We start from the raw sequence: 27,588 nt of genomic DNA on the forward strand, positions 1-27,588 counted from the left end.
TATTTCATTTCATACTTCAGTGGACAAATAGCAGTCTTGGCAAATGGGCTTTTATATTTTCAGTGCATACTGTTTCCTCAAAGTTTTTTTATTTTTAGCAGTAGAGTCTAGGAGAAATATTTGTTTAGGACACAGCTGACTGACCAATGGCCAGCAACAGCTGCTTTCTTTTGCAGGGTTTCTTGCGTCTGATGAGAAATTGGTACAATGCTTGGTGTTGTTATTCTGGGAAATACCACCAGCAAATGAGCAAGCCATTACTGAAAACTGAAGTAATTTCTCAGAAGAAAGAAGTGGTGACTGTGTTTCTGGGCCAGAATAAGAAGGCACTTTGTGTTCTCGAAATGGCAGAAATTTAGTAATTATTCACCCCATAGAGTGTACTGCTGGAACAGTAGTTTCAGTACACACTCATCCAGCGACTTGAGTGATAGACCTATCTGTCCACACGTGGGTATAATCAATGCAGACTTGTGTTGCTTAACTGATCATCCTTACTTCTTTTGCAGTCCATGAGAATAAATAGGCATTGTTAGGGTACAGTTCTCATCCCAGTGCGCTGCAGGAGGCAAAATCCTTGGCAAGTGTTTGTTTTTCCCCAGTGCCTGTACAGGGAACTAAGCTGACCATCCTGGCAGCTAGTGTCGCTGACATCTAACAGTAAGCAAGATCAGTTGTACAGCTTGACGGTGAAACTCTCACTTTGATGTTGTACATGTCTGTAGACCTTAGTAAGTTGGGGTTTTTTTTGCGTCCTGCGTTAGGAGGCAATACCTAGGTAAGTGTTAGGTGTTGTTAATATTAACTCAATTTAGAAACTTCTCTGGATGTTACTTAGAATAAAATACTAAAAAATTAGCTTCAAGGCTCCTGACAATCTCTCATTATTGTCCTGAGAAGGGAATGCTGTGGTGGGGGTGGCAGGCGTAGGATTCTTGTGTATTTTCTTCTGAAGCAAGTGGTGGTGCTACATGTCAGAAATGGGGTATTTGACTAGAAGAAGTTAGGGCTTGGATGATTCTGCCAGTTCGTGTCTCATCCCCCCCCCAGACAAAAAGAACATGCTCATTTTCCTTTATCTCACTGGCAACAAGGTTTGTTTCATTTAGCACCTTTAAAAAGGATATAAAAGATCAATTTTACAAGGAGTGGATGAGACACAAATTAGCATTTCGTTTGCATAAGAAGTAAGACAGAACACAAACTAAAGCATTTGAACTGACTGCATTCAATATCTTAATTTCAACCTTTGATGAGTTATTAATATCTAAGGATGCCATAAAACATGTCCTGTGGCTTTTTTGTGCTGCTTATAACAAACTGCGTTTTAGGACTATGGCACTCTTCCGTATTACCAGACAGACAAGTGCTTGGGAAAACATATGGGGCCAGATAATCCTTCAAGGGTGCTCACACAAAACTAAACCTTCAGAACTGCTAAGAGTAACTCCCATGCAGAGTCTTGTGGCCAAATGTCAGATGAGCTCATTTTCCAAGGGCTGGATTATCTTTAAAAAGTCTGACTACCACTAAAATTAGTGCCTAAGGTCTTCTGCAAATACTGGCTCCCAGGTCAGGGCTGTTCCACCTGCAAAGCCCTCTGGGGCTCCATGGGGCTACGTCAGAGGGAACAGAGATTATGACCCTCCCACCATGTTTGTAAGACCATGAACAGAGGTTTAAGCAGGAAGCTTTGCTAAAAGCTGAATAGCCTGGCTCTGACTTAGTGAATCATGTTTTAAACTAACGAACTTGGGGGATAGGGTCCACAGCTGACACCTGTATTTCCATAAGCAACAGGGTAGATGACCGCACCTATCAGAGCAGTAAGGAATGCTCCCCAAACCTTTCCAAAGGCAAGAACCCTAAGCTGAGCCACTTCAAGTGCATGTATACCAATGTATGTAATCTGGGCAACAAGCAGGAGGAACTAGAGCTCTGTGCCCAGCCTGAGAGATGTCACTGGAATCACAGAAACTTGGTGGGAAAACTTACATGACAGGAAGACCACAATGGATGGCTACAAACTCTTTCAGAAAGATAGGAAGGGATGAAGAGGAGGTGGAGTTGCACTTTATGTAAAAGAGAAATTTGAGTGTATAGAGGAAAGCTCTGGAGACCACACTAGTTCTATTGAATGAATGCCTTTGGATCAAGATTAGAGGGATCATCACCAAGGGGGATCTTATGTTAAGTATCTGTTACTGACCTCCCAATCAGGATGACGAAGGCGACAAAACCTTACTTTGGCTGCTCAAGGAAGTCTCGGGCCAATAGAACCTGGTCCTCATAGGTGGCTTCAATTACTCACACATTTGTTGGGAAAAAAACACAGTGATGCACTGTGTCCATCAGGTTCCTGGAAAGCATCGAGGACTGCTTCCTGCTACAGATGTTGGACATGCCGACTAGGAGCAGCACATTGCTAGATTTGCTGCTCACAAACTGAGAAAACTTACTTGACAACATAACTACCAATGGTAGCCTTAGATACAGTGACCAGCACATTGAGAGGTTTAAGATCCTGCTGAGCACACTGAAGACCAGCAGTAGGACAAAGACCCCGAATTTTAGAAGAGCCAACTTCAATATGGTCAGAGCCCAGCTGTGAGGGATTCCATTGGAAGCATCCATGGAGGCCAAAGGAACTTTTGAGTGCTGGGAGTTATTCAAGAAGTGCCTGCTGAAAACGCAAGGACGGTCCACCCTTTACAAAGGGAAAGGAAGGAGGCTGAACAAAAGACCACATGGTCTTTTAACAATGAGCTTTTAGGTGTAATTAAAAGCAAAAAAGAAGCATACCGGCTATAGAAAGGCAGCCAAATAGCCACTGATGACTACAAGAACCTTGCTAGAGCATGCAGAGATGCAGTCAGGAAGGCTAAGGCTCAGCTAGAACTGAAATCGGCCAAAGAGGTCAAGTACAACAAGAAAGGGTTCTTCACATCTGTGAGCATTAAGCAGAAGCACAGGGAAGACATAGGCACATTACTAAACAGGGCAGGGAAACTAGTCACTAACAATGCTGACAAGGCAGAGGTTCGCAATACCTTCTTTGCCTCTGTCTTTACTGGCATAGCTGGACTCCAGATCCCAAGATCAAGTAGCTACGACAACTCATGTGTTGACCCACCAGTAGTGGAGGAAGGGCTGGTGTGTGGCCTCTTGCAAGGGCTCAACCCACATAAACCCATGGGTCTGGTTGGAATCCATCCCAGGGTGTTAAGAGAAGTGGCTGACATTGTTGCAAGGCGACTGTCTATAATATTTGAAAGTCATGGAGATCAGGGGATGTCCCTGATGACTGGAAGAGGGAAAATGTCATATCTGTCTACAGGAAGGGACCAAAAGAGGACCCAGAAAACTAGAGGCCCATTACTGTTACTTCATTCCCTGGGAAAGTGATGGAATGAGTCCTCCTGGAAACTATTACAAACTGAATGAAGCAGGTGATTGGGAAAAGCCAGCACAGATTTACCAAAGGCAAATCATGACAGACTAGCCTGATCACCTTCTACAACAAAATAACATCTCCTGTCAACATGGGGAGAGCAATGGATGTCGTTAACTTGGACTTCAGCAAAATGTTTGACACTGTTTCCCACAGCCTTCTCCTGGACAAACTGGCAAGATACAGATTGGATGGGCGGTCTGTGAGATGGGTAGGTAGTTGGCTAACAGGCTGCACTCAAAGGTTGGTGATGAATGGTTTTCACTCAAGTGGCCAGAGGTGCTGTAAATGTGGCAGCCATAGATGCAGATCAAATTAAAAAGTTACTTAAAACCCTACAACTGAAAAACAATCGCTGATGAGTTTTTACACGACACATGGGAAGCACTCTACAAAGATCTGTATTTGATGACTCTGAGAGAGTCATCAACAGCTCGTCTCTTTTGCTGTTGGGCTGCACAGCTGGTCAAGATCAGAGGAGAGAAAACCAGAAGAGTCTCTAAGCAATGTGCTGGGAGCTAAACAATGCAGGCCAGGTTTCCAGAGCCACAGCTTTGCCAAATATATGCTAATATGTATCAAATTCAAACAGAGGTTTGTGCAAACTGTAGAGTTACTGTAACTGTGGTTTCTGTATGTTGGCTGAAGTATAGAGTCATAGAATCATAGAATAGTTTGGGTTGGAAGGGACCCGTAAAGGTCAGGGACATCTTCAACTAGATCAGGTTGCTCAGAGCCCCCTCCAACCTGACCTTCAATGTTTCCAGGGATGGGGCATCCACCACCTCTCTGGGCAACCTGTGCCACTGCTTCACCACACTCAGTGTAAAAAATTTCTTCCTTATAGCTAGTCTGAATCTACCCTCTTTTAGTTTAAAACCATTATCCCTTGTCCTGTCCTAACAGGCCCTGCTAAAAAGTTTGTCCCCATCTTTCTTAGAAGCCCCCTTTAGGTATTGAAAAGCTGCAATAAGGTCTCCCTGAAGCCTTCTCCTCTCCAGGCTGAACAACCCCAACTCTCTCAGCCTTTCTTCATAGGAGAGGTGTTCCATCCCCCTGGTCATTTTTGTGACCCTCCTCTGGACCCGCTCCAACAGGTCCGTGTCTTTCTTATGCTGAGGGCTCCAGAGCTGGACGCAGGACTCCAGGTGGGGTCTCACCAGAGCAGAGTAGAGGGGCAGAATCACCTCCCTCGACCTGCTGGCCACGCTGCTTTGGATGCAGCCCAGGATATGGTTGGCCTTCTGGGCTGCGAGTGTGCACTGCTGGCTCATAAGTAGCAGCATGTAGTTTGCCTACAGATGGCCAAAGACTGCAGAGGACAAATTTACCCCTGAGGCAAATTCAGCAGTCAAGGGAGTTACATCCGATCTTAATGTGGTTTTTATTTTATATATACATTGAGCCATAAACATACACACACACAGAGTAAGAGCTCTCTCCTTTCCATTGTTCATGATGTGCATGCAGCATAGCATTACAGCATGCCTGGTTTTGACTGCAGACCTGAGCAGCAACAAATGATGTCATTCCTAGCATCATCTCAGGTCTTGTTTAATGGAGAGTTTGACAGTGACAAGCCACCAAGGAGCTGTCAGAACCATGACTGCAGGTGACAGGGCCACAGCCCCCAGTCTCAGCATTTCTGCTCTGCTTTCTGTCATGTAGTGATCTATGAAGGCAAAGTGTGTTTGTACCCCGGAAAACGTGGGATTTGTGTTTATTGTGCCTGGATGACTTCAAGCTCAGAAATGCTCATTGCCAAACACAGCTGTTTTCTGGGAAGGGTGAGAAGGACACAGAGCGTCACTTGATCGACCACTGGTGCTCACCACCACTTCTCCCCTCCCCTCGCAGCCTTCACCTGGACCCCTCTGGGCTCTGAGCTCCCTGTAGTTGTGCTTTCTGCACACTCAAAAGCTCTGTCAGCACCATATATATGGCACAAAAACATGCACAGGGACACAATGATGAGATAAATCACTTTCTGTACCGTCATTGCATTTAGAATAAAGGAAGGGATGGACACAGGGAAAACTAATGTGAGATTTATGGACTGGAAGTCTTTCAAGATATTGGGGCAATTGAAGAAATTGCCCCAACAGGTCTGTGTTGGTTTGTGTCTGTGTTTTACACAGCCTTCCTGTATTATCCAATGGCTCTTACCATTTTCCTCTGCAGCATGTGTTACAGATGGTTGCCAGACAGATGGCTGATCTGCTGCAACAAAGCAAGTCCTACATGTTTTTGAAGGAAGGACAAATATATGGTACCAAAGTGATCACAGCTAGCTGTGTATGTGTTTTCTTCCTGCTCTGATCAGCTACCCTCACAGACTGTTGTCAGAGAGCAGAAAACAGAGGATCTGCTCAGCTTTCACCATGTGAAGATGTACGGTCACATCGTGCCCACAGTGGGAGGGCTAACAGGACAGCTGGCAGCCTCGGCCATCCCTAGAGGAGCAGGGTACGGTAACTGCTTAGAGGATGATCCGGGCCTGCCTCAGCCCACAAGGACCAGCTGTCGAGAGGAAGAGACAAGATACATAAAGCAAGTGGTCTGGAAGAGAAGAGGTACCAGTTAACTCAGCTATACCCCCTGCTCCCTCTGCTTGCACATTTATTCTGGAGGCACTCTCGTCTCTTTGGCATAATTTTGCAGTTTTCTGTTACGCTTCAGAAGTCACGAGCTGTCCTTGCTTCTGGCTCAGTCTGTGAGGGAGGGGTCCACTGAAAGCAGGCAAAATCTGGATAGCAGTGAGGCTCCTCTTGAACCCAATGAAATACTACATTGCTACAAGAAAATACCTTTGGGGAAACTAGCGCTTCATTTTTGCTAGCTGGGGGTTTCCTTTGGTTCCCATTTTATCGCAACACGCATGAAGAGGCAGACCGCGTCTTGTAGGAGTCATAAAAGCTCCTGCGCACTTTGGGTGCTAATTCCTGTAGGCACCATTCCTCTTCTGGAAACTTACCAACAACCACGGTGAAACTCTGCATAGGTACAAAATATTTGCCATTCTAGATCTTTACTTACTTTGTGGTAGCCAATTTCAAATGCTCCAGGAGGAAGGAAGAGTGAGTTCTTACCATGGAGCATCCTATCTGGGACTTCTTTTTTTTTTTTTTTTTGACAATGGGATTTAACGTAAAACTTGAATTATATTGCTAATAGAAGTGAAAATGTCTGAACTAGATCTTTGAGTTAAAAAGAAAACCCTTTTACTAAGTAATATTAATCACCTCAAAAAGACAGCTCCAAGTCAGCTCATATACCACATATTAACCTTCCATTGTGTCTCAGTGCTTTAATGTTAGGATCATTCTACATATTCCTCATCTATATTCACAGTACAGTTGGGCACGGCTTTGTCAGCAGCTGGAGGAGCTAGTCCTGACCTCACTATTTTGAATCTTGTCAGTTCAAAGACATGTACTGAGAATGAGTGTCTGGAGCACAGATTTATCTGCAGATGGATCAGCATGATATCCTTCCTGGGTCTCAAGGGTCCTGGAGAGGAACTGCAAAGGTCTCTTTAGCTTCCTGGGAATGAATCATATTATTCGCTCACTCAGACACCTAAATTTATAGCTCAGTATTTAGACTGATCACACATAGTGTGACACTGAGTTCATAAACTAGGAATTATTACATCCTCATCCACCCATGTGAGGTTTTCCTTCTGTAAGAATCATCACGCAGAGAATATCGTTCATCAGTGAAGTAATCTCATTTTAATAGTTGTTCCTGTATATTAGGAATAGTCCTCATTGTATTTAACTGTTTATGAACAGAGCATGAGTGCATACAATGGAGAAGATTGACCACAAAGAGGTGAAAAGGAGTCCGCAGTGTAGGGCTATCATGTAGTGAAAGGGGTCAGTAACATAGAAGTTGTATGATGTCTGTTTTAAGTCATCCATGCTGTTCTTTCCCCTTGTGTGCACATAAGAAGAGGTGGAGCTCTGCCAAAGGAATACTGTTTCACCACAATAGTGACGTTTGTGCTTGCACTATAGCAATACCAAAGAAAAAGGTAATGGCTCTAGCAATAAATCAGAAACATACAATGAAGAGAAGAACCCCCACTCTGTAAACCTTTGCAACAAAGCTATAGTAACAACTCTTTTTAAACCTAAAGCTATACAATAATAAAAAGGCACTTACCACCATCCTGGTGTGAGAAACTCTGTGAAGGGAAAAAATAAGATGTTTGGTTAAATCCTTTATATTTTGGGTATAATTTGCATGAAGTCTTGATTTTTATGCTCGGCTTGCTTTTATGGTTCTCTGTAATTTTTAAATGGGTAACTGCAGATGTGGCTCCCCAGGTTTAGGTGCCATTAGAGGCTGAGAGAGTGGGACATGGTAACTAAAAGAACACTGCTGTTTGTTGCAGGCTGTAACGTTCAGAAGTGGCGTTTGTGGTGAATGCCACTATCTCTGGGTGCCACTGGGAGCAGGGAAGTTTGAGATGCCTTTCAGGATCCTGCTGACATCTTTCAGTGGGGCTGAAAGCTCACATTGTTTCCCTGCAGGTAAGCTAGGGAGACAGTCTCTGAAATCCCTCTTCAAAAAAAGGTGGAGTGGGAAGGGGAAATCCAAATAACCCAACCAAAATAGATCTGACGCCTCTACATCTTTTCTAGTCTTGTTAATCCTGATTTGAGCTACGTGCTCTGCAACTGCCCTCAATCTTCCCATAAGTGCATGAATTGTAACTGCTGCTTTCAAACAATGCTAAGAGTCTATCTTGGTTTCAATCTGTGCCCGAGTGTCTTTTTTTTTTTTTTAAATACCTTTTGCAAGTTGTCGAAGGATTTCTCAGTCTCCTTCAGTTTCTCCAAAATGATTTGTTCTTTGGCAGATATTTGGGATTCCTCACTTTCTAATTTCTGTATTTCTTGTTCCAGCCTGTGGAAGACATACAGACATGCACATACACACAAAAATAGAACATGTAAAAATTATTTCAATGAGCCATAGTTTCCTAGGTATTAATTAGCATTTCAAATATCATCAGGAACAACTTTCACTCGTTACTCACAACTGCTTTCCTAGCACATGAAGAGCACATAAATTATTTGTAAAACAGACAGATCTATTTAAAAGAAAATGACTAATTTTCTTATTATCCACTTCTGCAAAAGCATGTAAAGATTAACTAAAAATATACCTCGGTATCCCTTCACCCCAATTCCTGTAACATCTCTCAGATACGCACTTTCATTTTAGAAATCACAGTACAGGATATAAATCACAGTACGGGATATAACCATAAACATGCAGTAATAATTAGAAGAATAGGTGTCTTCCAATGCTTCCATACTCCAGACAATTAAACTGGAAATAGTTGTTGGAAGCTGGCAGTCAATCAGTTGTGTTAGGAGTTTCTCTTGAACCAGTACTTCGCTCACTCCAGACAATAACACTTTGGGATATCCATCCGTGCTTTCTACCATTATTGCATGATACTGGGGACGCCAGAAGCTTCAGGTAATAAAATACACAGGCTGCTCAAAAAATAAACTTATTTGGTAGGCAGTAAGCATTCAGCACTCTTGTTTCTCTTGTCGAGACCTAATGGCACTCACTCCTTAAGATGTGTTGACTGTGATTTGGGATACACTTTAATCAGGGTTAGATTCTCCATTACTTTAACTCAAACCTCCTTTTATTGGCAAGATTTACGCGGGTGCAGGAATATTCCCTCTTTCTCTCTCTCTATTTTTATGTATACCACCATCTTTATTTTCTCACTTTTGACAAAAGAAAAAAAAATATCTCTAATACGATCTAAGATGAACACTTTTGAACAGGGATAGTTAACCTAAACCTCCCTTTTTCTACAGAAAGATCTGTAGCTGCTTCCAGCTGTGGGACCACATTTCTTTGAATGCAACAGATCAGCATTGCCCAGTACTTTTGTTACCCACGTTTGCTTGCTCCTGCCTTTCTGCCACCACTTCTCATGTGAAGGATCAGGGCACTGATCCAAGCTAAAGGGAGACATTTTTGCTCTTTTCCCTGCTGAGCACAGGACTTCATTAATGCTTGTTCGATCACAAGGCAGAAGGCAAGGAGAAGGTGACAGTGGGCAGGTAGGGAGGAAGGAGGGATTGCTCCTTTCAAGGGCTTGACAGCTTGAGTTGCTTGTGAAATTCATGTGTCTAAATATAGATGCAAGGGTCTAACTTAAGGCCCCCACCTGGGAAATTTTTCCTCACTTTCTAATTGTACAAGGATGAAAGATGTGTGACACTTGCTGATAATGCTTTTCATTAGAGGGAGGCAAAAGCGTCACAGCCTCAAGTTGTTGGAGATGGAAAAAGGCAGATTTTGCTCTCCTGAAGTATGCGAATACTTAATAGTCTCAAATTCATGGTGGTTTGTCGAACTGCCATTTTCCTCTCTTAAAGGCAACCCCCTCATCTCCAAGTTGAAATGGCTTAATTGCCGTGATTTTAAAATGAACTGTTGGAAAGTACTGCTCCAATCCACTTAATATTTTCTCCAAATTAATATAAAATTTTAAAAATGCAAGATATTTTGAAACAAAATATTTTGTTTTGCTGAAATGGAACAATCTGTTACAGGATGAATTTTCCCCCTTATGTTGTGATTCAGGGAGAAAGCTTTCAAAAAAATACTTTTTAATCTTGACTTTTCTTCCCAGGAAATGTTTTAAAATACCTAGTGAAGTGAAAAAATCACTTGTCACTGAGATCAACCATTGCCATGCTCCTACTTAATGAATTTAGAAGTCAACACGAGGGTGGCTTCTTTTCCTTCCCTATCCCTGGGAATGATTACTAGATCCACATAAATTTTATACCTTGCTGATAAAGACATTTGAAATATTCTGCTGTGCTGTCTGGTGAAATTACATGTTTCTTTTCTTCCCAAGTGAATCACTAAGCAGCATTTTCAGGATACATATTCTGTTGCCAGGTACGTTTTGCTTGCTACATGATCCAGGATGAGACTGGAAAATGGGAGTGCATAGAAGTCAGAAACAACAAAATACAGGGGAAGAAAGAAGTTCTTTTTCTTCTTTTCTTCATTAGTCCGTAACTAATAAACTGGACATTAGTTAATAATTTATGACAATGAAAACACTGTAAGCATACGTGGTGCAAGGCAACTAATTTGATGTCAGTAAGGTTATAAGAAAGTAGACTTCTTGTAATTTCAGGTGGTCATAAGTGCACCATTTTTCATGCACCAGCTCAAAACTGTAGAAGGTTTGTCATTAATTGTTTGGTCTTCCAGAGAAACTTTGCTTCTAATGCATGCACATGTGTACTTGCACATGCACACCCAGCAATTGATTGGATTTATATTTTCTTACTTTCTGGCTACTTGCTCTTTTGTTTTTACTTGTTTATGTCTCTTTTATCCTCCCTTCCTGGTTCACTTCCTCAGTTTCTGCTTCATTCGTGCCAGCCTGCCCTCACCGTTAAAATGAGTTGGGCAGATGCAACATTAGGTTACCCTATTTTGACAAAGTCTTGGTTTTTTTTTTCCTGAATCCCTTCTTCAGAAGCAGTATTAACAACAACTTACTAAAGAGGAAAGGGACGGAGACAGAGCTACCAGGATTTAGAAACATGGGTGAAGTTGGTAGGGACACAGATTTCCTATGTGACACTGAGTAAGAATGCACACAACCATAGGTGCAAATTGCCCTTTTTCCACTGAAATCAGTGCAGGTAGAATGGGAGTCTCCCAGGACCTGTGTAGAATGGGTCTGAATTCCTCATCGTGGCAGGAAAAATACGGAACATGCAGCCAGAATGTACCTGTTACATAGCACAGGGCTCATATACCAAGCATTAATATCCACCGGAGGTTGCTTTATACCTTTTCACTCAGTTCTATACCACTCTTGTCTGTACTGTCTAGGCTTAAAGGCTGAGGTAAAGCTGCTGAGGTACTGAGGTAACAGAAATACTCAAGAGCACAGCTTCCATGTGAGCTGTTGTATACATTCATCAGCAAACCACCTAGGTGCTACAGACCTCACTGGAAAATTTGGATCTAAAGTCTTCACCACTTCCTTTGGGCTGCCTTTTTACGTAGGGGCCAGCAATGCAAAAGTTAAAATCATACTGCAAACCAAAGGTTGTGTTGCACCCTTTATTTTTTTAGTGAGCTTCATATTATCAGAATTGCTGAGTGATAAAGGAGAACTGCCTGCTTTTTTAGTAACAAGATACAAGAGTCATGCAAATTTGGTCTGAAAACCAAAATGCACTAATATCACATTTGTTTTGAGCAACATGCTATAAAATGGTTTAAATAGTTATAAATCCATTCAGAGTGCACATGTACATGTATGTACATATACAAAGTGCTTACATTCTTCCTAGGTAAACCTGTTAAATATTCAGTAATGTCTTTTTCTTCTAGCCCAGTTTAAAAAGGATGTGCCTTAATTGTCATTTGACACCTGGCAAGGAAACCTTGTAATTCCCTTGTTCCTGGTTTCTTAGCAAATTTCAGGGTGGCGTTTGAAAGACAGCCACAACAATAAAGCCAATTAAATAAACAACTACAATATCTGCAGTCCTGTAGGGTAAAAATAAGAAAGAAAATGGAGATCCATATGAGGCAGAAGTGGTGTAAGACAGACTGTTAGTGTTGCTGCTTATTGGCCCAAGCAGTTATCTGATCACTGGGATTTGCTAAACTGTTTATATAAGGAGAAAAAATGGGTCAGGGAGTCCAGAGTTGCTTTGGCACAGGCCATGTTTTTTCGGTGGATGTACACAGAGCCCTATTTCCCTGAATATCACAGAAACAAACAGGGGACATTTCGTCACTCAGAAAGACAAGCCTGCCTTGCTGCTAGTCTCTCTGTCCCGCAGCTTTCTTTAATGGACAGCTGCCATAAGCACCTAAGGGTATAACAGGATTTTCAGGAGGGCTGAGAAGAGCTGCCCATGTAAGCCAGGTGACCCTCCTGCTCACGTTAATGGTGCTGTCCTGCTATGAAGGGGAAGAAACCACGAACAGCAGAAGGGATGCTGTCTCTTGGACAGCATTTTGCTGTCATTTGGGGGCACTCTGATTCCTTGGTTAGTAAGATTACAGGCTCGTAGGATAATTCAGGCTGGAAGTGACCTCGGGAGGTCTCTAGCCCAACCTCCTGCTCAAAGCAGGGTAAACTGTGAGATTAGACCATGATGCTCATGGCTTCTTCCAGTTGGGGCTTGAAACTCCCCAATGATGTGGGACAAAAAATATTTTTTTTACAGCTACTCGCAGGCTTTCTCTTTTATAGTCTGTAGCTATCAGACATCATGCCCTGCAAAATTCACATCAGAACCGTTCAGCACTGCAGGGAAAGGGGATGCACCAGACTGCTAAAGGAAGTCTGGTCTGTGTGTTTGGTGGGATTTCGACCCAACCAGGTGGCCACACGAGTGTAGGCAAGGAGGGCAGTGCAGTTTCTGAGAGGACTGGAGGCATAAGCAGCAAATGAACCCTCCTGCAGAGATGTTGGGATTAGGGAGCAAAGGAGCTGTCAGGCAGCACAGAAGACTTTAATTTAGGTGACAAAAAGGGGAGTCAAGAAGGGAGATCTAAGAGGTGAAGAGGCAGAAGGAGAGGTTTGGTACTGTGGTATGTGTACATGTGTATTTACGTTTAGCACTCAGTACCCAGCAAACATTATGTTTGGATATAGGGCTCTGTTTTGTGCTCCAGCCTGAAGGTGATGAATGCACTTTCTCTGGGTGAAGGATTTCCTCTGTTTCTCATGCTAAGATGTTGAAACCCACAGACTTGGGCTGTCATTTTCCTCTCTGCTGAAAGGCAGAGGCTGTTCTGGCACAAGGTGTCTTTACCACGACCTCAGGAGAAACCCCAAGCAGGATCCTGCAGGGCACTCACACAGCTGGTGCAGCATCACCCTGCTTTGCAATAGGAGCACACAAATCCCAAGTAAGCAGAACTATGCCTGAAGAAAACAGCCTCCTCTATCCAGCTAATTAACTCTGGCAGACATGATTTCTAGAGATACCTACATTTGGCTCAGCAGTGTTTTGTTTTTTGGGGTTGGATGGTAACAGCATTATGAACGAGGAGAACAGCTGCAGGTTTATGGACCAGTTTCTTTAGCCTGTACTAGCTCTGCATGCTGGGTTGCACCTGAGGAATACTCATGTCATTTCTGCAGTGAAGATAGAAATGTAACAGAAGTTATGTCTGCAGCATACACACTGACATGTCAGTGGAAAAAAGAACATTCATCAGCATTAATAAGGAAATATACAAGTATTCAGAACTTAAGAGGAAAACAGGAAAGACCTAATCAGAGTAAACACTCAAAGGGAAAAGGTGACGGATGCATATGTAGAGTGGGGGACAGCTCAGCTGTAAACTGATTATTTTGCTATTGCTTGACTGACGCCCTAAATCAACCTGATATAAAAGGCACAAAGAAGACATGGGCCTGTATATCAGTAATTAGTGCAAGGTCTCTCAGAGCTGAACATCCTGAGGTGTTACAGCTGGTATTAAAATGGCAGATTCACAAGCAGAGAACTGCAACAAACCTCTCTGATGCTTACTAAACATAAACACCAAGTTGAGGGATAACTGGGCTTGTCCGTAGGGATGAAATTGATCTCTGCACAAACTCTGTGCCCATCTCAAGGATCTTGCCCTCACGAAGCTTTTGACCACACAGCAAAACCAGAAACTGAAACTTAATGTGCAGGGTCCACCCTTCTGCGAGCACAGAGCCACGCACCTTCTCCTGCAGTGCAAAGGAGCACTGGCAAAAATGCTCCATCCCATGGGCCTCTCATTCCCACTTCTGGGTCACTGTAAAGGTTTTTGGGGCAGCAGGGTACCTGTTAGCTCACCCAGGTTCAGAATAACGTTGGAAAATGAACTTGCAAGGGGAAAGGGAAAGGGTTCCCCCTGCAAGATGTGCAAGTCTTGCATTTAGGCTCTTTAAACCCGCATAACTGGATAAGATATGGGGAACTGTACCCTAAATTCCAGTCCAGCACCTCAGCCCTTGACACGCTTCCTATACCCATATCAACTGCCAAGCACCAGCAACCTGGCTGTAAACCAACATGCCTAAGAAACTGGAGCATTTACCTACATGCCACAGCCATGAACAGTGCCCTTCATCTGCGGTAGGGGAGGGGGAAATCACTGACTAATACTTGGTTTAGTTTCCACATTGGCTTAGTTTTCTTAGCAAACACCGGCAGTTGTGCCAAAGCCAGTTGGACCATTTGTGGATGTCACTGTATATCGACACACAGCCAGTGCTGATGGCAAAAAAACTGCTTGCTTTCAGGTCTGTTGCAGGATCTGAAATGGGATTCCAGAGCTGAGTAATTCAATGCCTCTTAGTTTAGTCTTTCTGCAGAGCTCATCCTTTTAAAACGGCTTACCCTCAAACAAGAAAGCTGGCAGTGCACATCTTATGATTTCCAAAAGGCTGTTGTTTACAGAGTGCAGCTGATAATCAAGAGCAGCAAACTTAATTAGCATCTTCGAAAAGGCAAAACCTCCGTGACTTGAAATACTGGGAATACATTATCACCAATCAATGCTTGGAAATGAGATTCAGGCACAATGCTGAATGAGTTGCTCTGGTAATCTATATGAATCTTCCTGAATACACAGGAAGGGAAACCATTCCCTTCACCGAACAAAAGTTGCATCCCAGTACCAGCTGATGAACTTGGGAAGGGAGGAAAAACTCTCTATAATTCCTTTTCTGTTTGAAGTAAATGTGTATACACACATGCATAGAAAGAGAACTCTATATTGATATTTTGCATCTGCCTGGTTCAGGACCAGGTTAATCCCTGCTAGGTTAGACAAATCAAGGCCAGCAAGTCAAGCACTGGCCACAGGATTTCTTGAGCTAAACATGATGAACTGTAAAACCCAACAATCATTACCCTGAGTTAGTTAGTAAAATGTTGCCTTCTCCAGGTGTAGAAGGCTTAGTGTCAACATAATGCAAATGCTTTGACCTGGAATTGCAGAAGTTATATGATCAAGTCCCTTTCCTTGCCAAAGCAACACTGTTTATGTGTTAATTTTGGTCGGTGGTTTGCCTAACACAGCATTAAATCTCCCAAGCACAGGGACCTTCAGCGCTTTCTGGGGCGACTCTTCCTCCAACTGGAGCCACTTTTTCATGACCTGCTTTTTCTCTGTTTTAGAAGGATGTTATCTCATTCCAGTATCATCTCCTCATATCATCTTAACACACAAGTTCTTGCCCCCACGGCATTTACAGCCCACACTTGTTTGTGGACTTTTACAAGCATGAGCCTTCCAGGGCCAAGTTCTTCCAGTCTTCTTCAAATGGGAGATGTCTCCAGCCTGGGTTGAGATTGCAACCTTAAAAACTTCCCACTGCCTCAGGAAAGGGCAGATCACTAACTGGAAATCAGTGAATGACTATGCCTTGGATGCTTGCCCTTACAGCGGAGGAGCACATGGCTTGACCTTCCTTTGGGAAATGGAGGGGAAAAAAGAAAAAAAAAAAAAAAGCCCTGGTCTGAACCAAGTCCCCTGGCCAGTGGCCAAAGAGGTGCAAGAGCAAAGGGTCCACTTATTTTCTCTCTGTCTGCTTATACAAGAGTGTTTTGATCTGAAAGCTCCCATTTGTGCTCCTGACCAGGCTCCAGGCAGGACCCAATCCCTTTATTTCCCTGACCAACCAAGTAAACACCCTTTTTTGAATCATCCAGCTCTTGGAGCACTTGTGTTTAAAACAAATGGCACAAATGTCCTCGTTTCTTGGCCCAGCCCCATGAGATGAAAATGGATATTTAGGCTCCTCCTGGTGAAGCTGGGTTTTGTCTCTCCTCTTCACCATTGCTATAATTTTCTTCTTCCCTCTCAGCCCAGAGAGAGAGCAATCCTTCTGCCTCTGGAGCCTCTTGGTCCAGCATCCAAAACATTAAAATAAAGTAAACGAAGTGACAGTCACAACTGATATAAAACGCTCAGGCTGCACAAAACCAGACACGCAGCTCTCTGTGTCCAGACAGACAGGGAGTCGCACCAGACAACATACGGGACTTACACTGCAAGTACAGGGATGCATCATCTGTGGTTCATTGTTCGGTACCTGCTGGGATGGCAGGAGAAAGGCAGGGAAGATAAAATAGCTTGTCCATCTGAGAGAGGACACGTGCACTGTACTTTGTAATTGGAAGGTGAAGGTGCAAAGACTCAGGGAAGATACCGAACCCTGCAGAAACTTGCTTGCTTTCTCATGGCTTTAAGTAAACTTGGCAGGACAAGCATGAGGAGAGTTCTCACTGGGATGCCTGAGGACACACAAGAGTATAAGGGACAAACATGCCCATGTGGCTTGCTGTCATGAAATCCTCTTCCTCTCCCACGCCGTGCTTTGCTCCTACCATTGAGGTGTACTTCAGGGGACTGGCTGGTCACTTTGAGCTCAGGGAATAAGCTCCAGAAAGGCCACAATGATTGTGGTGGGACCTGGGGTCAGAGGGCACGTGTTGCAGGACGTGGTCCAGGCGAAGGAGGGACGCACATGCAGTTCCCCCCAGCACAAATTCCCCGTACACAGCAGCACTCACCCAGAGCCTAGAAAAGCATCACAGGTGCGGCCAGCCCTGTGAAAAACAGTTTGCTGGCACATTGCAGCTACGTACATGAAAATTCATTCAGGTTTAGCAACAGATGCCAGCAGTTCAGCTGTACAGTGGACTGTGTTATTTATATCTTGGGAGAGGTCCAAGAAATAGAGGGAGAGCAGTCAGGGGATGACTGTTAAGTGCTCGTTCTTCCATAGTGCAGCAGCGCTGGCTACTGCAGCATTACCCAAGGTTAGCGTGGATGTACGATCAAAATGAATGCGTGACCTTATGCAGCACCCATCCTGCAAGCTGCCAAGGAAGGGGGATGTTTCTGTGCAATTCCTATACATACTGGTATACTGGAGATACACATTCAGTTACCTTGCAGCATTTACAGGGAAGGCAGGAAGCCTGGAAAAGGGTGTGAGTTTTATCTCCACCTTCTTTTTTAATGAAGTGAAAAAAAAAATACTAAAAGTATTTGCCCTGAAGAAACTTCAGCCACCCATGTACAGACTGGGAATACACTTTTCGTCCCCGATTTACAATGTCAGCTGGGACATGAGCTGCTAAGGGTCTTGGGGAGATCAGGGCAGAGCATGAGCCAGGCAAAGCTGCCTGGCGGAAAAGGACCCGGAGGTGTTGGTCGACAGCTGGCTGAACATGAGCCGGCAGTGTGCCCAGGTGGCCAAGAAGGCCAACAGCATCCTGGCTTGTATCAGAAATAGTATAGAAACAGCAGGAGTAGGGAAGCGATCGTGCCCCTGTACTCGGCACTGGTGAGGCCGCACCTCGAATACTGTGTTCAGTTTTGGGCCCCTCACTACAAGAAGGACATCGAGGTGATAGAGCGAGTCCAGAGAAGGGCAACGAAGCTGGTGAAGGGTCTGGAGCACAAGTCTTATGAGGAGCGGCTGAGGGAACTGGGGTTGTTTAGCCTGGAGAAAAGGAGGCTGAGGGGAGACCTCATCGCTCTCTACAACTACCTGAAAGGAGGTTGTAGCGAGGTGGGTGTCGGTCTCTTCTCCCAAGTAACAAGTGATAGGACAAGAGGAAACGGCCTCAAGTTGCACCAGGGGAGGTTTAGATTGGATATTAGGAAATATTTCTTCACCGAAAAGGTTATCAAGCATTGGAACAGGCTCCCTAGGGAAGTGGTGGAGTCACCATGCCTGGAGGTATTTAAAAGATACGTAGATATGGCGCTGAGGGACATGGTTTAGCGGTGGACTTGGCAGTGTTAGGTTAATGGTTGGACTTGATGATCTTAAAGATCTTTTCCAACCTAAACGATTCTATGATTCTATGACACCAAATTTATACCCCTCAAGTTGCAGCAGAATGGCCACGAGGATACCCTAGCAGCCAGCTGCAGCAAGGTGGACCCCGTAACCTCCAGGTTAAGTGGCTGTCCACAGCAGAAACTTCAGACAGACACTGGCTGTTCATTTTCTACGCTTATTGAAAATTACAGCTGCTTCTGGAGGGGCCGCAGTAGAAATGAAAGCTCGGAGTGCAAGCAGTGCTGCATTGAAAAGCAAAACACATGGGAGGCTGGGTTTAAAGGTAGCGCCGTTAGCTAGGGATGGAGTGGGTGTGTTGTCTTCTGCTTGGACCCAGTTCACTGCAGCTTTTTCCTCAACCATCTGCTCTGGCCTCAGGTCCTTGGACTGCGAGACTTGGGGAGGTGCTCTCTGTGCTCCCACCTGCTCTTCTCAGGGAGCTGACAAGGGTCTTGCAACAGTGAGTCTTGCAGAGAACAGCGCTCCTGTCCCTCTGGGTCACCCATAGGCCACTGCAGTGAAGGGCAGGGGCAGAGGGGACAGCGCAAGAGGAGCGCCTGGCAGAGCTCCACGACATCAGGACGTCAACTCTTGGTGGTGACCCAAAGTAGTGTTTGGGGACTTGGCGATGCTTGTCTGCTCCTCGGCAGTGGAGTGCTCTTGTACCTGAAGTGCCCACAGGACACGCTTGGGCAGCAAGCAAGCTGATCACAGTTATTTCTGTGGAGCACAGGAGTCAAGAGCAGACACTGGACGATGCCTTAGAAACATGACAGGTTTTCCCAACTTGCCCTGAATCCAGCTTTGCTCTCTGGAGCTGCTCAGCCCTGACTCCTTTGCTCTGATTTTAATGCTTCTTCCAGCATCTGTCATCACTCCAGCCTTGTCAATCAACCATAGCTGCATGCTTGGACCAGAGACACGTATGGCTGTGACCTGCTCTCAGTTTCAGGTAACTAGAGACCTACAGGTTGCTTTGATTTAAGCCAGCTCCTCAGCCCCAGCACACTAGTACTGTTTTCTGCTAATACAGTGCAAAAGAACAGAGGACAGGGAAATATGTTCTAAACCAGCCTTGTCCATCTTCTTTTCCTTTCTTTTTCCTCCATCTGTTCTCTTTCCTCTTCTACCTCCTCTTCCTGCTGCTTGCTGCATCCTCGCCCACTCCTGTGCTGCCTTTCCTGGTGGATCCCGTCCCCTCATCGCCCTTCCCTTTCTGAAACCTCCTGACCACTCCCGCCTCCCTGCGACTCCCCTGCTCCTCGCAGCCAGTCTCCATTCGTTACTTCTCCAATCATATCACTTCCTTTCCTATTAAAACATTATCCTTATGTGTACTGTCTCCTCACTGTCCTTTCTCTTCTTCTCCTCTCTCCCTCACGTAAGCCAAGGGCATTAACTTTTGACCGTTCAACCAACATCCGTATCTGCGGCCTGGCTCTCTTGTCGCCTTCACTAAAGGTTATGCTCCTCAGTAAAGAGGTCTTCAGAGCACAGCGGATCATGCTTCGCAGGGGACCAAGACCCTTCCCAGCTTCTAGGGTGAAGTGTGTGTGTAGCTCTAGAACTTCCATAAACGTTATAGAAAGGGGAAAAATCTAAGCATCAGCTGTAGCTGATGGGAACAGCCACACTTCAAAGGAGGGAGTCCATGTGTGTTCACGCTGCACAGTGTTATATATAACATATTATAAATTATTATATTTACATAACATATAGTATGTTATATAGCTGTAATTCCCTAAAAATTATCACTCACCTTCTGGTGCATTTCTGCTTGTCATGACCACTGGGAAATGATGATACAGGCTGCATGAACGCTGCTGTTGATGTTGAGAGATGCCTGACCGTGCCACCACCAATGGACACCTTGTTAGTACAATGCAATTTTCAGTCTGTGTATAGAAGAACTTTCACCTAAAATGCCTAAAAGGGCCTGGGCAAAAGTTCCTGAGTCTACCAGAGTGAAAAGAGTTAACGGGCTTTGGAGACCCTTGGCAATATTTTTTCCCCTATATCTTTCCCTGAGCTGTGTCTGCGGCTCTTTTGCTCAGAGAAGAGTGAATGCAGGGGGACGATGAAGCAAGGGCCATGAGCCTGTGCAGTGTGGAGCACTCCCTGGGCTGTGCTGATCTGCAGCTCTGACTGCCCAGGGTGAAACAGTGGCGTGGGATATGCAGTACTCAGCCCCTCCATGGGGATGCTCAGAAAAGCCGTTTTGACAGTGCCATACAAATACCAGCAAAGATACCCATGCCCAAACTTTCTGAGGAAAAAGAAAGTCTGGCAGAAAGTCTGCCATTTTACAGAGCTAGCAAGTGACCTAACGAAAGGACTTTCTCTGTAGCCAGTCTACATACAGCGGATGAAAGTGTGTGCTGCTGGTTCTTCCCTACTGTGAAGCATAATTTCTTCTGAATTTTTTTTCTGAACTGCATTTTTCCTCTTTTGCTCAGCTTGTAGTGACAATTCTTTCCACTTGTCTTGGGCCAAAGATTGGGGTTTTTTCAATCTCAAGTATATAAATATTTTTGATGTAAATATTATTCTTCCTCTGATGTACCTACTGCTTAGATTGCCTGGAATGGATGCTAATACAACGTAGCAGTAGTTACATCAGTATTTGCTTGTTTCTTTGCAATGCCACATGGCTCTTAGCAAACTCAAGATCTTCGTTAAGATAAATAGTAGAGCTGTGAAAAAAAAAATAATGGACAATTCTAATTTTCTGGCTGTGTTGATAAGACGCAGCAGTTCTTTATTGCCATGAAGATGTGCACCCAAGTTTCACTCTGGGACTCACTGTAAGTGTTGTGTTTCTTCTGAAGAAATTATTTGAAATGATCCACTGAGCTGGATCCACTATAATATCTCTGGTCTTACTGTTCACACAATGTGTCTCGCTAAACACCAGCACCAAAAAGCACAGTGTTACCAGCCTACCATAATGCCCATTCATGCCAATGAGAAGATTAAGGGATGTTTAAGGAAAGTATATACTAGTTGTTAATACATATGTTAGATATATTATAGTCCAAGCCTAACCAGGAATACTTGAGAGCACACCTGAAAATGCTCCGATTTGTGGATTTGCCCTAATACATATATATGTAGATATGTGCACATTGAGTGAAAGACAAGCTTTTGCCTGGTACAGGTTGCTTTTTTTTTTTTTCTCCCTCATTGGTATTTCTTGTCTTCCTTGAATTCCTGCACAGGTTATTTCCACACCAGACTCCAGCTCTTCCTCTGCTGAGGCAGAGCACTGGCTCCATCCAAAGTCAATGTCAGCTTGTTCCCTACTGCTCACAAACCAGGATTTCACTCCTTGAAGGTTTCCCATTTGGGATGTTTTGAATCCCTCCCTGCCTCCTTCATGTGTGACTTTTAGCAGTTTAGGAGCACATGCAAATGACTCCTTCATACGGCAATCTGATAATCACTGAAAAGGTGCTGCAGTTATTTACTAGAAAAGCAGTGTGGACAAAATTAGCAATCATGGGCTAGAGTTGTCTGTTTTATCCCTGCTGTAGCCTCCGGCAAATCACTTTGCCTCCACTTCCCCATCTTGATCCAATACATTTTGCCAATCCTATGCAGTCCAATCATACATCAGACCATGCTTATCCCTGGCAGATCTGTTAGCTGGTATTATTAATTATAGATATCACTGTACATGTGAGGTTTCTATTATTTTGGTTTGACGACTCAGATTTGCTGCTAATGACTGCATGGACTTTGTAATGGACTTCTGGTGCAAACAAGGCATTATCTATTCGCCTTCTGCAGTGGTGGCTTAAAATGTGCTGTTTCAAGGAACATGGTGCTTACAAGCTTACTTGGTGTAAGAAGTAAGTGCTGCCCACCACACAGCACTCTGGTCTAAGGTACCGCCTGTCATTGATCAAATATAGTCTGAGAATAATAGTAAAAATGAAAATAAGCCCCAGAGAATTCAGGCTGTTACACTGAAAATGTGAAAACCCAAATAGAAGTATTATAATTGGTGTGAAGACACCTTCTCTGCATCCTGGCTGTCATGTGGCTGTTAAAGCACAACTACCTTACTACCATGGAAAGCTGCAACTTACAGGGATCCCATCTGCCTCCCTCGGACCTTTTTTAACAAACCTTTCCTGGCCTTTTGTGTTGTGCTTTAGTCACAACTGCCTGAACCTGTGCCCTCAGAAGCCCTTGGCAAAGGAGCTAGATGGGTATGTGCAGCTGACAGTCAGCATGCTTCAGGCACTGTGCTTTATTAGGTCCCTTTAAAAATTCCCCTCACAAATACACAAATGCATTCCCCTGCACTGCTTGCCAAGAGTGACTTGGACAGCAAGGACAGAAAAAGAGCAGTGGGGCAGGAAGGGGAACACCCAGTAGGAGCTGTTACTTGTTTTGTTTTTTTCTTGATGCAAACAGTTTCTTGGATTTGAGCTTTGCAAATTTGTCCTCTGCTGTCATTCACTTACAGGAACTCACAGTCCATTTTTCCAGGGTGAAGGCTGATGCGAGGCAAGGAACGTGTCCCGTGGGAATGGACAGACTCTCCACCAGGATCAATGAGGGATGCACCAAGCTGCTGCCACCCTGAGCATGTTGACGGCAGTGTCCCAATCCTGCTTCACCCATCTGATCTACCTTAGAGCTTTTGTGTTGTGTCTGTTTATTTATTTGTGCTTGGCAGCAAGCGTCCCCGTGCCCCAGAAAGCATTGGAACAAACGCGGCTTCACTGGGGAGAGGTTTTGCCCTGGTGGGATAACTCCAAGGTTATCCGAAGTGCTCCTGCTGAGGCAAATCAAGCCAATCAGGAAGCCCCCAGAAACGTGGGCTGTGCTCCATTTGTTGTTTCCACCCTTAGACATTTCCTGCTATTGTTCTTGTCATTTTCTCTGAGTGTCCACCGGGCTGGTGGGTGGTGCTGCTACCGCAGGCAAGGGTTTTTGGGGAGGCCGCCGGTCCTCTCGGGCACATGGAGAGCTCTGTGCAGTTCCTTTCACAGACTCCCAGCACAAATTTCCGGGATACAAGTGCAGGGAAGGTGGGGCTGTGGTGGTAACTGCATCTCAGTGAGCAAAGCAAAGTGCCTTTTCCCGCTGACCGTGCTCAGCTGGACAAGAACGAAATCATGCCATAAAATGATGAATGAATTTTAGCTCAAGAAATTGCTTACAACCCCAGGAGAAGCAGAAGGGGGTGGGTGGAAACAGCAAGTCCTGGGATTCATTGAGAACTGTAGAAAGCTGAGGAAATACTAATTGTACTCTAGACATTGACTGCTCTAGTTGTATGTCTGTCATCCAGAGCCTGGTTTTCTCTTGCCAGGAGTACAGGAGATCACCTACAATGGCCTAATACCATCACACCATTAGAGGACCAGAGGAGTTATAACTATCCGGACCCTCCCAGGGACAATGCCCATATCTCATTTTTTAATTCTCTGAGTTTCACTATTACGTTTTTCTTTCATCAGATGCATCTCACAAGTTTCTACCTGCAGTGGGAAGGACTGAGAAGAGCTGGGTGCTGCACTCCCCATGCTCCAGTCTCAGCTGGAAATCACAGCAAACCAGTTCCTAGACCCCCACCACCTGCTCAGGTAATCATGAGCACATCTTTGGTTTTCATCTACAGTGTAAGACAACTTCCCATGCTGTGGAGAAATTGTGAGACTGAATTTGTGCTCAGACAGCATCAGTAATTCTGCAGAGAGATCCCTGGAAGTATGGTGTCGTTGCTGAGCTGTGCTGGTGAATAGAGCCAGCTACACAGCTGTGTGAGTTAAGAAATGAGTGGGAAAAATTGCTCTGAGATTGCTTGGGGCTTACTTTTCCAGCACTTTGCTCCACATTACCTAACGTCAGCCACACCTGAGTCATTGCTGTCCAATCCCTCACGGTGCTGGAGTGTGAATTTAAAAAAAGGAGAGCAAGTTTAATAACATGACAATGCCCTCCTTTTTATTTTCCATGACGGATCATAACTCTCCCTTACTGCCTCATGGAAAGTTGGAACGAGGCACGATTTTAATTGTGGGAAGCTGCAAAGTTTGTCTTGACTTTGCGCTGCATGTTTGTGGTTGGAGTCAGCTGACGGCTTCCTGCCTGCGTGGGTCTCGGATGGGTGAAATTCTTGACCCCTGGACTTCCCAAGAGCCACAGAGCTTCCAAGTTGGGATAAAGCAGACATCTGGGCTGATTTGGTTCAGGGGAGAAAAAACCAGCCAGTAGAGCACCTGCAGCCCAGGATGGGTTAGAAAAGGGATTATTTTCCTTTTTAAGAGAACCTTTAAAAGCGTGCCGGGGTCTACGTTTTGATGGTTGGCCCGCAGCTGGCCATAGGGCATAGCAGAGAGGTGGCATTGGACTGCATTTCTGAGGGTAAATATCATAGAGGAGAACTCAAAGACAACTAGCAGTGTGGTAACCCCCTACTTTCTAATAAATTACTTTGCACACAGCTCATTATTCTTTCTGCAGCAAGCTGAGGAAAGCCAAGCGTAGCCTGACGGGCTCCTGGCTACGACTCCGGGGAGGGGCTGGTTGGTTGCGAGGAGCTGGTTCACCTTCTGTGGTTTCAGTGGATCCCATGACTATGCAAAACATCCTCCCAGGGGTCTCCTCGCCTGTGTGAACAATCTCTACGCCTGGAACGGTGGTACTGAGGGATGGGGTAGCAAGGGGAGCTGGTCCATATCACACCTCTGGAAATTCCTGCTATGTAACTAGGGAAGAGAGACCAAAGTTTTGCATGACTTCCCTAAAGTCTAAATGGTTTATTTTGTCTGGTTTTGAGTCTCACAGTGATCTTAATGCGCAAGGATCCTGGCCTGGAGAAAACCCCAGCTGAGTCTTGGCAAACCCATGAACATTCTTGGTTTTACCTGTGTGATTGACCCCCTCGTCTCCTTTCTGTGCCTGCTATGTTTTTTATGTTGGCATTTGAACAAAGCATTCAAGTAAAATAAGTTACTGTAAGAATGGGCAATAATAAATGTGAGACCCTTGTGAAAATCTGCTTGGGTTTACAACACTGACAGAACATTTTCATTTGCTTTGTCTAAAATTTCACAACATGAGACCAAGGGCAAAGGCTTCACAGATGCCCATATTATTGAGAAGGCTGTGTCCCATTTCTCAGTTTACTTCATGCAGGTGAGTGTATACACCCTAAGGGCGTGGGAAGTTAAGAAATTACTGACCAGTTTTTAAGTTACAAAAGATGCAAGTAGGCACCTTCAGGGATTTACAAAAAAGCTTAAAAGTGATAGAGGTGCTCTTGAAAATGGGATGTAGGTACTGCTGAAAGTTTGTCTGCTATGATTTCCATGCCAATTGGTGTATAGTTATGAACACTTTTCCGGCATTATTGTTTGAAGGGGCTTCATCTATGGATGTTTATGGTAGAAGTGATAGGGCAGTAGATGACAGAGCAGTACTCAAAGCCTTGAATTTAAACAAGAGAGATAAACAGGTATTAAACTGTAGGTGTGTATGTAGTTTCAGTGGTTTGAATAGATGAACTGATACACTTGGATGTAAGCACATGTTGAAGTGTCTCTGACTCAAGGCTTAAAAGGGAAGCCACATTAATCTGCAGAAGACAGCTCAAAAGTAGGGAAGTTGTCCCACTGCTTTGGAACAGGCAGACTAAAAATGAAATTAAACTAGAAAGGCCTTATCTGAAATAAGGCATAGAGACTGAGAGCAGCAACAATATTCTGGGAGCTGGAACGGCATTGTCTGCATTATGACTACCACAAGATGAGGGCAGTTGGAAGCGGAGGCTTGTCGAGATAACTGGGCAAAGGGCTGGCAGGTTATTCACTAAGCACCAGATGGACACCACCATCTAAATGCTTTCTCTCTCATTTGTAATTGGCCCCATTTGTGGCTGAGCTCCCTGGCTCTGCCTACGGTTCTCAGCTCTGCTGTTGGCAGCCCTCTTGGAATACACCCTGCAGCCAGCGTGCAAGCTCCTGTCAGCATGACAGTCCCTGCAGGAGCTGTGGGTTTGCCAGTCATGCCCTATTCTAAAAAAATTTCCCTCATTAGCAGTGTGAAATACCCACAGCACTGTTTCTTTCCACTCTCCTTTACTTTTTTCATTTTCTTGTCTTCTCATATTCATGTCAGCTGTTGTAATCAGTCACAAAGAGGCATTTTGTGATGTTGCTACAGGACTGTTGATATTTGCCACCTTACGCTATGTTAACAGTGGTAAGTAGGAGCAGTCTAAAGATGCAGCTTTGTGCCCAAACCAGCCTTGCCTGTAAGCCTCCCTGGCTTCTCCCCGGCAATCCAAACCCAAACTGAGTGCTCTTGTGGCCTTCTGGCTATAGGGCTGCTCTGGTCTCTGCTTGCTGCCCCACTGCATGCCTCCTGCTACGTGTTTGGGACTTTGTAGCATCAAGGTCAGAAAGTCCTCTTGCAGAAAGTTCTCCTGCATTTCCTTGTTCCTGCCTTCTTCACTGGCATGTCCTCTTTGGGAAGTACCAAAGTCTCAAGGCCAAGAAGTCCTTGAAAAGCTCCATATCTGTGAAGCAAGGGAACCTGGGAACGACCTTGTGCTGAGCTCCAAAAACCCTGTGTAGATTGATTTATAGAAGGACATGAACCACAGTTTAGATGGGGAAAGGTGAGTTGCGTGTTTTGGGCTAATTTTAGACAGCTTGAAGTTTGAACCTAAGGACGACAGGAATATCTACTTGCCTTGGAAAGGCTGGTCATGCAACAACTGCTGATGTGAAGGCTCAACCCAGGAGGTGGTTGCTGTCCCACACAGAGCTCAGTGGGTGCACTGGTGTCGCATAGGATGGCTCCTGCCTGGCCCCACGGCACAGCTCTCACCGTCATGTTTTCACAGAATTATTTCTGCCTATGGCTGGCTCACGTGGTTGCCATTGAGACAGAAAGTAGAAACTGTGTCCAAAGGTACGAGGCCACTGCTTTCCTGGTGTTACAGTCAGGTGGGAAAGAAAGCAGAGGGGTGCTGCTGCTGCTTTTGAACAGGTCAGTACAATTGCAAATGTGAAGAGGCCCAACACTCAGCAAAAAAATGACACAGGACAAAGGAGGAGAGTGGTTTTCTCCGACAGCACACCAGCAAGAGCTGGGTAGAGCCATGTTCAGTTTATCATGTCCATGCACATGATGTAGGTAATTGTGGATGGATTATTTTCATCCAGAAACACAAGTCTAGCTGTTGTAGCTTGTCCAGCTAACCTGTCAGCCGAGAGCCAGCAGACGACTC

General features: G+C 44.7%; 1 protein-coding gene across 4 annotated transcripts in view; it reads right to left on the reverse strand.

Annotated features, from left to right (window-relative positions):
* PALM2AKAP2 (PALM2 and AKAP2 fusion) overlaps positions 1–27,588 on the reverse strand; it is a 337,193-nt gene that overhangs the window by 151,657 nt on the left and 157,948 nt on the right. For all 4 annotated transcript variants that reach the window (XM_076362480.1, XM_076362484.1, XM_076362482.1 and 1 more), the window contains 2 exons: positions 8,251–8,365; positions 7,619–7,640 (listed from right to left, as the gene is read on the reverse strand). In XM_076362480.1, coding sequence (XP_076218595.1) covers positions 7,619–7,640; positions 8,251–8,365 — 137 coding nt within the window. The remainder of the gene's footprint in view (positions 1–7,618; positions 7,641–8,250; positions 8,366–27,588) is intronic.

This window comes from Aptenodytes patagonicus, chromosome Z (genome assembly GCF_965638725.1).
Source record: "Aptenodytes patagonicus chromosome Z, bAptPat1.pri.cur, whole genome shotgun sequence".
NCBI classification, from domain to species: Eukaryota; Metazoa; Chordata; class Aves; order Sphenisciformes; family Spheniscidae; genus Aptenodytes; species Aptenodytes patagonicus.